At 26.4% G+C, this 12,503-nt stretch overlaps 1 protein-coding gene across 1 annotated transcript; it reads right to left on the minus strand.

Annotated features, from left to right (window-relative positions):
• Positions 1 to 365: 365 nt before the first annotated feature.
• Positions 366 to 3,162, minus strand: LOC149510740 (putative disease resistance protein At4g10780). The gene is made up of 5 exons (XM_089757077.1): positions 3,070 to 3,162; positions 2,327 to 2,988; positions 2,117 to 2,252; positions 1,447 to 1,650; positions 366 to 1,154 (listed from the first exon to the last, which is right to left on the minus strand). Exons 1-5 carry the CDS (start codon positions 3,160 to 3,162, stop codon positions 366 to 368), a joined length of 1,884 nt encoding a protein of 627 aa, XP_089613203.1.
• Between the last annotated feature and the right edge of the window lie 9,341 nt (positions 3,163 to 12,503).

Raw genomic sequence — 12,503 nt, forward strand, 5'->3', positions numbered from 1 at the left:
ATATTTTTGAAATTCACATAGATAATAATTTATAATTAAAGAAACTCAAGAAGAATATAAATAGTTACCATTTACCACAGGCATAGATAATAGAATAGGCAAGGATTACATAGGTTTAAATCAAGAAAAAGTTGGAAGTATAAATGAAATAAAACAAATTGAGATATTTAGGTTGAAGCTAAAATTACTTACTCAGCATTAAAATGCAGCCTATATTTAAAACCATATAAGCAAAAGATTCACCAATAACTTAGTCAATTTAATGAACATCATACAAATGAAAAAATCATCCACGATTTTAGAAGACACCGCAACAGCTTCAAGCACAGCAATTATAACAGAGACCAAAGGTTAAAGTAATATGTTTACTCTGCAATTTCCGTCAACAGACGTAAAGCAGGACAGAAATCGTTTAGAGCGCATTCATCCTCCCATTGAAGCTCTTTCCACCATTCTTTCTCACCTCTAATGCTGATTTTGTTTTCCTTTGCACTGTTGGAGTTGAGTGGAAGTCTTTTCAGCTTTGGGCACCGACGAACATAAATATGTTTCAAACATGAGAAGGGAAGTGTGTCCCAGTAAATGCTCTTCAACTCTGGCAAAACATGCAAATAAAGAGACTCGAGTTTTCCAAATAGGCTTAAAGTTTCCACTAGCTCAGCCACTTGACCCAGTTTCCTCTCATTGATTATTTCCTCCATATTGTTGCAGTACATCACAGTGAGAGACCTCAGGTTTGGAGCTAGAATTAACCATGTTATGTCCTTCAATTTTGTCAATTTATAATATCCGTTTATTCTTACATAGCGAAGGCTTTGGAAGCAATGTTTGCTAGCAATCACAGAGGTTTGAATGTGGCTCTGTGCTTTTATCATTCTGCCTTCCCCTCCCCACTCCATCTCTACCTCTTGCAAACTTTCGCTCCCCAGTAGGCGTAGACTGTCTAGACTCTTCATATTCGCTAAAGATAAAATATTCAATCGCTTTGAGCCCTTGGATAAGTAAAGTTCAATTCGTACAGTGCAGCTGCATAACCTTTCAGTACTCAAAAGTCTATCGAGAACCAAAGCAATCGTTATAGTGACAGTCAACAATTTCAAATGGTTCAAGCACTTCAATTCTTCCACCAAGCATTCACAATTATCTTCCCCTTCCTGGCCCAAAGAATAATCACAGCCTAACATTCTCAATACTTGCAGCTTTGAAAAAGCAGATATCAACTGTCTTGGAATTCTTATGGCAGGACTAAAGCATTCCAAGTTCAAAAAGCTTTTCTAAAGCCTTCAATTCAATTGGTAGCTCTCTTATCCCTGTATAGGAGAGATCGAGACATTCCAGAGACACCAATTTCGAAATTCCCACTGGAAATTCTTTTATATATCTATTGTCTGACAAGTTTAGAACTTTTAAGCCACACGTAAATTGGAAGAAGTCATTATTGATCACCTGCAACTGATTATCGTTAAGAAACAGAGTTTGGAGATCAGGACAGTTAGGTGCTTCTACTAGATTTTCAATCCTGTTCTTCAACAATGACATCCTGCGTATACTTCCCCAATTCTGAACTTCTGGTAACTTAGTTAATTGATAACCTGCCTCCACAAAAAACCTCCACTTTCCTTCTTCACACTTACATGTGTTGGGATTTGCCTTGAATCTCATAATCCCACATCAAAATTTATAAGAGTTTTCAATTTGTTTTTTATCACACATCGAGAGTTTAGTAAAGGTATAAGAGGTTTTACTCTTATAAATAAGATGTTTTAGGTTTAATTTAATAATCTCAGATGATTAGATACGAAAATCCCATATATTTAATCACCAAGAGAACAGCTAGGTAAGTAGGCTATAAAAGAGTGTAATTGGGTTTTGAGTTAAATTTCAAAAGTCTTTCAATCGTAAAAATTTATTTGATAGTGGATTATGTTTGGAGTAAATCATTTTAAGTTTGACCAAAACAAATATATTTGTATGTTCTTATTCTTAATTTGAGTTTACTATTTTATGTCTAGGTGCTGTGGTTGATTTCCCAACAACATGCTATCCACAAACTCATGTCAAGAAACACGTCATGCATCTTTATGCAAAATTCATTTATTTCTTCCAATAAACATACATGACGAAGACAAACAATGATGTGGTGGCCTTGGTTTCGAGCTAAACTTGTATTGCCATGTCCAGCCAAAAACCCCTCCCCTATCCAGAAATCTATAAGCATATCTTTTCTAATTTGGTAATCCTTCGAGAACAAACTACAGTATAAGAGGCAAGTTCGAATCATGTCATTGGGAAGAGAATCAAGACTGAATTTTAGAAGAGGATATACCTCTTCATCCATGTCTGGAAAAACAGAGGCAGATGATCTCCGACACACTTCAATTGCATATTTCCATTCTTCAACTGTGTTCTTCCAAGCCATGGCACAAGCAATGGTGACGAGTGCGAAAGGCAGTCCTCCACACTCTTTGGCCAATTCATGAGCCAACTCACGAATACATGGATTACTTTCAAGTGTTTCTTCACCAACTGTCTTTGAAATAACTCCCAAGCTTTTTCTTCAGGCAAACACCGCACTTCAATCTTCTTTTGAGCTTCCATTTGGCCACACACCTTGATAGAACGAGCTGTGAAAACTAGTTTGGAACCATTTTCTTGAGTGGGGAGAGGTATCCGAACCTTAGATAGATCAACTCGCTCCCACATATCATCTAACAATATAACAAATTTCTTTTCCTTTAAAACCCTGAAGATGTTTTGAGCTTTTTCCTCTGGACTTTTGTTCTGCCATGTTCCACCAGCTATTTCCACCCTTTCAGCAATGTCATCTTGGACCTTTCTGATATAAAACCCTTTAGATACTACTATCCAAATAACAACATCAAATCGATTTGGTGGTTCACAAAACTTGTTGTGGATTTTGTTCAGGAGGCATCCCATGCCATGCAGGCCAACAATTCCGAGTTGTTCAGCTTCAAGGATGCTCCAAGCCTTGTCGAATTTGGATTCCAAACCAACAGTATGCTCAGGAGGTCAGTCAGTCACTAGAGGTGTTGGTTCTCCCTCAGCCACCTTGTCAAAAACTCCCTTGCTCTTATGATCCACAACATTTCGGAGCATTTTGGCAATTTGATTCCCAAACTTCAGGTTGGACTTGGGACTCATAGAACAACAACCTCCTATACATAATTTCTTAATTTCCTGAGGACTTTCCACAATCAACAATGAGCTCCCTTAATCAAAGTTTCTGCCCTCGAAAGCCAGCATTGAACTTGGTCTAGCCGCTTCAGCTGTTGCTGATCTTCGGCTATTTTCACACTTCTGATAACATCATCCCTTAGACCAGTTCAAATATTTCAGCCTTTGTTGGGACTTGAGCTCAGTTGGCAACTGTCTTATACTTGTCTTGGATAGATTGAGATATTGCAGGGAAACAAGTTTTGAAATTCCCTGGGTCAATTCAGTTATGCCACTATTACAGGACAGGTCTAACACTTTTAGATTAGGCATAGATTGGAAGAAGTCATTGCTGATTGTCTTCTATGTGTTTTCATTGAGAAACAAGGTTAGTAGGTTGGGACATGAAGGTGTTTCGATTGGATTCTGAAGGCAATTTGCCATTAGTGATATCCTTTTACTGCTTCCCATTTTTTGTTCTCCGGTGCTTCAATTAATCGAACACTGCTTGCACTAAAATACTTTCCTAAAAAATATTGCACCCATTAGCTATCCACAGAGCCATATCACGAATCACATCGTGCATTTTCACATCATAATTTCCGACAGCATAGGAATGTCTGGATGCAAGTTGAAAGTATCATTTACCTATCAGCTTGTGTTGGAAAGAGAATAAGCGAACAAAAAGGATTGTAAGTTTGAAAATTCTAATCAGCAATCTGGAATGTTTGACTGTAATTTAGCGTAGCAACACAATGAGAACCATCATTCAATATTTTCCAATTGAAGTATTGATTTCATCACTGCTTCCAAGCTCCAGCCACTTCCGAAGAGAAAAATGGGCATGAGCATCAAAGTAGTTTTCAGATTTCACAATAACGAAACGAAACAATATATATATATATATATATATATAATAAAATTGAGTTAGATTAATGTTTTTATAAAGTTGATTAATGTAACTACCTTAATGAATTAAGCAAAATATATTAACTTTCTGTATTATCAATTTGGTGGATAGTTGGATCATATTGAAACAAGCAGCTTCAATTTTTTCTTGAAAAATGTCAGAACAAAATCCACACATTGCACAAAAATTAATTTATAGATTTTCACCGATCATTGCATTTATTAAAAATATTATAAATGAAACCTACTCGCTGATCTAGTAAATTTATCTTGAACGTTGTTTATTACAAATAAAAAAATTTAACGTGCGGTAGCGTACGAGACTATTTCTAGTTCACGTTAATAAAGCAACAGTTCCATTCATTTACCCTGAGATCATGCATATATTGTTGCTATGGACCATTGAATATTCTTTGTTGCCCAGAAGTATGGTTTGCCTGATCCCTCGTTATAAATGTTTACATCGTCTTTCACTCCCCATATCATAATTTTTGGACTTTTTAATTGTTTAAGTGGAAGTTTTGACACCACGAAAATAAAAATAAATTAGCCTAACAAAAAAGAGAGAAGTTGAGAAAGCTCATAACAGCTTCCAAAGAGCATTTGCAACCACAAGAAAGAGATTGTATCAATGCTAACTTAATAGAAATTAGAAATTTCTGAGTAAATGATATAAATTTGAAATTTTTAGTATCTTCTACTCGTATAAATTACAATACCTATAGTGTATTAATTTTTGACATATGCGTAATGTACATGTCATTTTTATATTTAAAAAATTCAATGAAATAAATATTTTTTTGGTTTCTATGATAATAATGATAAAGACGAACAATTTAATTTTAATTTTGATAATTTTTTATATATTTTGATAACATTTGTTAGAAGTTTGATCACTTTTCATAAATTTTTGGTATCTTCTATACAATTTTGTTAACTTTCAATATTTAATGAGTTATTATATAATTTTGGTAACAATTGATACAATTTTAATACTTTTTTATAAAATTTTGATAACCGCTTGATGTAATTTTGATAACCTTTATGATATACTTTGACTAAATATTTAATTTGAGAGATGAAACATTTATATGATTACTCAATTTAGAATTAAACATTTTATTTTATATGAATAAAAATTAAATGCTTTCGAATGTTTATAATTAAATATATATTTAGATGAAATTTGTGAGCGTTTCACATGCACTATTAACTCTAATAAAAATAACAATTAAATGAAAAAATCGATCATTTATAATTTTTTTAGTGGTTAAGTATTATTTTAAATAAAAAAATTAAAAATAATCCTAAAATAGAGATCTATCTTTTAGGAAAAAATTAGAAAAAAAAAACATTTCATTTTTTCTTACTATTTTAAATACAATTTAAAAACAAAAAGTAAGAAAATAAAAATTAAAAGTTCTAGCATTTTTTTCACGGTCATTAAATTTTCAATTATTCAACATTAATCTACAAAAACAAAAAAATCACCACTCCATACTATAATACTCACGAAATTCAAAACCCAAAACTAAACCCTATAAATAAAAAACATTTCATTTTTTTTATTTTTTAGGAAAAAAAAAAATTTTGATTTTTTCTTACTATTTTAAATACAGTTTAAAAATAAAAAGTAAGAAAATAAAAATTAAAAGTTCTAGTTTTTTTTCACAATCATTAAATTTTTAATTATACAATATTAATCTACAAAAAAAAGAATCACCACTCCATACTATAATACTCATGAAATTCAAAACTCAAAACTAAACCCTACAAATTTTTGTTTGTCTAAAAATTTTGAATTAAAACATGTATGAAAAAGACAAAAAACTGAAACCAATGATCTAACATCACCCTAATTATAGAGCTCAAGGATCATAAACCCCTTGAAAAATCATCAAATCCAAGGAATATCCCATGATCCGAAGTGTAATTACCTGAACCCATTGTCAAAAGATCTAGAAACGACCCGTCTTTAGGCAATTCACTGTTCAACTGTACTGTTCCGTCCAAAATCAAGCGTCATGGGGACTCCGCTTGAAACTCAATGGTGGATTGCTCCGAATGGGTCCTGGGAGGCTCTGAGTTTGCAAACTGGGCAACAACTGCTTGGATTTCGAACACACACTTCCCCCATTTTCACGTTCGAACACCCTTGAATTGCAAATTGCTTTTCTCAGCTGCAGGTTTCTCGGTTATGTGTTTCACTATATTCTTTTCCTTTTCAAATCTCTGGGATTGTCTTGGGTTCTCTTTCTCAGTTCTGTCTTTAAACTTATTAGGCACACCTCATAACCCTCACCTCCCCTTGATTCATTTCTTCGAGACACCTTTTCCATCTCCAACTTCTTAATTATAAAATTACAAAAAGAGATTCATTGATTAGGTGTTTGTTAATCTGGTTTTCTTCCAAAATTTCAAATTTGGCAAAGATTGAGCATGCACAACCTTTTAACGGCTCAACAAGGCAAGGTTTAAAATTTCTAGTTTTTTTATATTGTAAATAAAGGAGTTACAGCTAAAGAGAGAAAGTGAACACTAAGAGAAAGTAGTTGAATGGAGAAAAAAATTGAATGAAATAAAAAAAAAAAAAAAAGATAGCCCTTTGCAAGAACAGAACAATGGGAGGCTTTGTAGAGAAACAAGAGTTGAAAGGAGAAAATTTTGAAGTTAAGATAAAAAGAAAAAAATTTGGAAAGAAAGAAGAAAGAAAAGTTGTTGTGTTCTTATAAAACTGATGTTTTTATTATCTTTTAATTTTTTGGGGGTTTTAGGGAATAAATTAGTATAATACACAACTAAACAATGCAATTAAACCACATGGAGAAGACATGCACAATTTGTGATCTAAATATATCCTTAATTGTAAACGTTTAATAATGTTTAATCCTTATTTATATCTTAATTGTAATCGTTTAATCTTAAATTGAGTAATCATGCAAACATTTAATCTTAAATTGAGTATTTAACCTATTTTTTTAGTAATTATTGATAAAATTTGTGCCATCATATATTAAATATTGGATTCCTGCAATAAAGTGTAGGCTTCATGTTAGTATAAGATAATTTTTTTTTTTATAAAGTAACATTACTGCTTCATTTAAATTTAGATTTTCTTTACTAATTTTTTTATTAAATAAGCTCATGGTAGATTTATCCTAGCCTCTTAAGATAAAAGTTCTAGTTTCGTTTTTAGTAGTAACCAAGGTTCAATACCTGACAACTTTGAATATAAAAAAATTATCAAATATTGACAATTAAGTTATCATTATGTTATCAATGATTTACTATTAAGTTATTAATAATTTATTACTAAAATAACATTAATTTACAACTAATTTATAAATGATTTATCACTAAATTATAAATGATTTACCATTAAATTATTGATAATTTATCACTAAATTACTAAAAATTTATTATAAAGTTATAACTGATTTACTACTAAGTTATCGATTATTTATTACAAACTTATCAATTATTAACTAATTTATTGCTAAATTATCTCTAATCTACAACTAAATTATCACTAATTTATAACTATGTTATTAGTGATTTATTACTAAATCCCCAATGATTTACTATTATACTATTGTGCATTTATTACATGTTATCATTGATTTAATACGTAGTTTTCGATTATTTACTATGAAATTATTATAATTTATTATTAAATTAATCATGATTCACCATCAAGTTATCACTTATTTATATTAAATTATCCATGATTTACTATAATATTACTAGTGGTTAACTATTAAGTTATAGATTATTCAAAAAAAAATTAAGCTATTGATAATTTATTACCAAGTTATACTGATTTACTTTCAAGTTTTTAATAATTAACTACTTAATTATTATTGATACTATTAAGTTATTTATGATTTAATACTAAATTTATCATTGGGATAATGTTACAAATGACTCTTGAATTATAGTGAAATGTTCAATGTGGTATTTAAATTTTAAAAATCTTTAATGTGATACCTGAACTATAAATTTGTTAATTAATATGGTACTTATCCCTAACATAATTAGTTTCAAATGATGATACATGGCATACAAGCAACTTTTCAAGTACTGCATTAGTTAATAATTTTATAGTTCAGGTACCACATTATATATTTCACTATAGTTTAAGAGTCATTCATAAGATTAACCATTTATCAATTAATTACTATTAAAGCAAAATTGATTTACTGTTAAGTTATCATTGATTTATTGTTAAGATATATATGATTAACTACTAAGTTACTATTTATTTTTTATTAACATATCCTTGATTTATTAATATGCTACTATATATTTACAATTATGAAATATGGAATTTAAAAAGTTACTAACAATATATAAGATAATTTTATTTTTATACGATAATATTATTATTTTATTCAAATTTAAAAAAAATTTTACTAAATTTTTTATTGAATAGATTTGTGATAGGTTTATTCTAGCCCCTAAGATGAAAGTTTTTTATTCATTTCCGCAATGAACCAAGTTCAATCCCTAATAATAAAAAAAATTATCAATGATTAATAATTAAATTATTATTTATTTACTATTATGTTATTAATCATTTATTACTAAGCTACCAATAATTTACTACTAAATTATCAATAATTTATTACATATTTATAAATGATTTATCCTTAAATTATGAATTATTTATCACTAAGTTACTGATAATTTATTATAAAGTTATAACTTATTTATTATTAATTTATGAATGATTTATTATAAAATTATCAATGATTAACTAATTTACTGCTATATTGTTACTCATTTGTAGTTAAGTTATTAATAATTTATTACTACGTTATTGGTGATTTACTACTAAATTATCAATGATTTATTATTATATTATTATATATTTACTATTATGTCATAATTGATTTACAATTTAATTTTCGATTATATACTACAAAATTATTATTAATTTAGTATTAAATAATCCATGATTCATTACCAAGTTATCATTAATTTATATTACATTATCCAAATTTACTATTAATTTATCATTGATTAACAATTAAGTTATTGATGATTTACTATTAAATTATATTAATTTACTTTTAACGTAATGAGTAACTATTAAATTATCAATTATTTAATATTAAGTTATTATTCACAATATAAAAAAAGTTATTTATAATTCACTACTATTAATTAATTACTATTAAAATAAAATTGATTTATTATTAAATTATCACTAATTTACTATTAAGTTATTATTAATTTATTATTAAGTTATCAATGATTAACTATTAAGTTGTCACTTATTTTTCATTAAATTATTCTTGATTTACTACTCTCTTCTTATGCATTTACAATTATATTACAATTAATTTATTACTAAATTATTATGCATTTACTATTATATTATTATTGATTTATTACTAAGTTATCAATTATTGACTATTAAATTATTATTCATATATTGATTTATGCATGATTTACTATTAAATTATTATTGATTAATTATTAAGTTATCAATAATTACTACTAAGTTATACTGATTACTTTTAGCTTTCATTGATTAATTACTAAATTAGCAATCATATACTATTATGTTGTCATTAATTTGCATATATTCAAAAAGAAAGCAACCGCAATGAATGTTAAATGATGTAATTTATAAGATAGAGAAAGAAGTAAGAAAATGTTTAAACGTAGATGACTTGAAAAACAATAAGTAAATGCTCTTAATTTGCTATTTGTAGTTTAGCATATAATAATAAGTTAAAATCATAACTTTTTATACTAATGTAAGTATCAAAGCAAAGTTAAATTAATGTATAATATATATTAAGTTAATATTTTTAAGATATTCTTTAAATTTTTTAATTCATTGTAAAATAGTACATATTAAGATAAGTTTTGTTAATAATTTGATTGAATGATTTGTTTTATATTTTTATACTTGTTAGCAAAGTATAATTTCTTATAAAAGATTGAAAAAATTGAAGTATTATGCCAACAATGAAAATAATAAACTTTACCTTATGTTTCTATCTTTAAGTATATAATTTTAGGTAAAATTTAATTATGCAAAAGCAATGAGAAAAAATTTACTAAATAAAATTTATAAAAAATAAATAGACAGTAATTTTAAAAAATATTAAGTTTATAATAATTACTTTCACATTCTCTATCAAAAATTTCTTTTATTAAATGAAAAGATAGTATATTTCTAATTGTTATTTCATTTTTATTACTATCATTCAAAATGCATTTTTTTTTTATATATTTTGATGTCAACCAACTTTTTCATTTGAAAAGAATAAAGATTATAAGGGGTCATAACAATCCAAATAATATTTAACTGTATGTTATCTTCCTAAATAAGTTTGAACTATAATATCTATTTCAAATGAAATGTTTAAGTTGTTTCCTTCAATTTATATCAAAGCAACTTGATTAGCAAGACTTGGGCATAAGAATTTCAAAATCCTTAAAAGAAGATATATCATTTAATCTTTGCACAATTTGGGTATATGAATTTTCTTCTAGAATTATCATTAATATTTCCATAACTTTTGCACTTAATTTTTTTTTTTCATTCTATTTTGAAATTTAATACCAGTGTCATAAAAGTATAATTAAAAATAATATGAATTAATTAACTCAAACTTGAAATAATTCAAGACTCATATTGAGTATACATAAAATTTTTACACTTTTTGAATTTTAATATAATTAAAAATAATATAATACACATAATTATAAAAATAAACAAATTTCACTTTGATTCAATTGATTTTAAACAATCAAAACCTTAGTGGTTATTTAAAATATGAAATCACTTAACCCAAAATTTGAATTGACATAGCAATACAATCAAAATCCAACATTTTTTATTTTATTTGAATTTAAGATGATTTTAAATCCGGCTTTTTAAAGAACGAAAAGTTTGCATCAATTATTATGTCAAATTTATTCAAGTGATAAGTGAATAATTAAGCATACAATGAATAGAAGCAAATAAAACTTAACTCAACCTAATTGATATTGATTCTAAAATTAAAACCCAACCTGAAATTATGAGTAGTCAAAATTCAAAATAACTGAAATACTAGATACACAATTAAATAAAAATTTATCAAAAGAATTTTCTTAATTAATGCTTTTAAATCACATTTAAGTTTAGTTAAATTATAATGTATAATAATATTTTTATATTAAATGTAATAGTGATAATTAATTTGATGAATTTCAATACTTTTGAATAAATATTACCCAACATAGTAACCTTAAAAATTTTTATATAATCATGAACATTCTTTAACTTATATAATGAAAAGAAAAATGAAAGCTATACAATGTTTTTCCTAAAAAAAGAATTTTATATTGATCCTAAAAAAATTTGAAATCATTAAAATTATATGTTTTTCATTGAAACATCATATAGCACTAACCTTATTGATATGAATAAGATAGAACTATGTATAATCAGTCAAAATTTTCTCTCATTTTTTTGCTTTGGAAAATCTTTTATTGGTGCTTCCATCAATTAAATGTAATTCTACATTCTACCAATTAAAAACATAAAATTTCTTTTATTTAAAAATTTTATTATACATAAATTTTGATTATATAAAAATATCACAATATATAATTTTAAAAATTACAATGAAATAAAAAAGATTTAATTAATTTCTCTTTTGAATTATTCAAGCGACTAAAAAGATTAATTATATAAATTATCAACTCATAAAATATACAAATAATAAAATTATTAACATACATATATAGCTAGCAAATCAATTAAAATAAAAACCTGAAAGGAAAAAAATTAGAAATAAAACAAATATGCTTTAATGATTTGGGAGTCTAATAATGAAAAGAAACTTCATTTAAATTAAAATTTATAAAAAACTTATTATGGTACTTTAATCAATCATTTTTAACATTTTAGGAATTAAAAATTTAATAAGGATATTTTAATCAATCACTTTTAATACTTTTTTTAGCGTAATTATAAAAAATTTAATAATAAAAAAGAAAATTAATTTAAATTAAAAGGTATAAAAAATTTACTAAGAATATTTTTGTGAATCATTTTTAACCCTTTTGGAATTAAAATTTCAAAATTTTAAGCAGTTTAATTTCACAAAAAATCTATTTTTAATTTTAGTTGATTTAAATTAAATTTAAATAAATTAATAAAAATTATATATTTAAAAATAAATTTGCTAATTTAAAAATTTATAAAAGTATTTAAGTCAATCACTTTTAACACTATTAAAATTCACATTTTTATACATACTCACACTTTTATACGTAGATAATAGTTTATAATTAAAGAAAGACGAGAAGAATATAAATAGTTACTGCACGGGTTTAAATCAAGAAAAAGTTGGTAGCGTAACATGTTAGCTTACCATAAATAAAATCAAACAAATTGAAATATTTAGGTTGAA

The sequence above is a fragment of the Durio zibethinus genome, chromosome 28 (assembly GCF_047325235.1).
Source record: "Durio zibethinus cultivar Kanyao isolate XHJ-2024 chromosome 28, ASM4732523v1, whole genome shotgun sequence".
Taxonomy (NCBI): Eukaryota; Viridiplantae; Streptophyta; class Magnoliopsida; order Malvales; family Malvaceae; genus Durio; species Durio zibethinus.

Excerpts from the sequence above, each read along its gene's own strand:
- LOC149510740 (XM_089757077.1), bottom strand. The coding sequence starts at position 3,162 with ATGAGTCCCAAGTCCAACCTGAAGTTTGGGAATCAAATTGCCAAAATG. Across the intron at positions 2,989-3,069 it reads GCAAGGGAGTTTTTGACAAG|GCTTGGAGCATCCTTGAAGC; the intron begins GTGGCTGAGGGA and ends AAATTCGACAAG. Across the intron at positions 1,155-1,446 it reads TTAACGATAATCAGTTGCAG|GAAGGGGAAGATAATTGTGA; the intron begins GTGATCAATAAT and ends TCTTTGGGCCAG.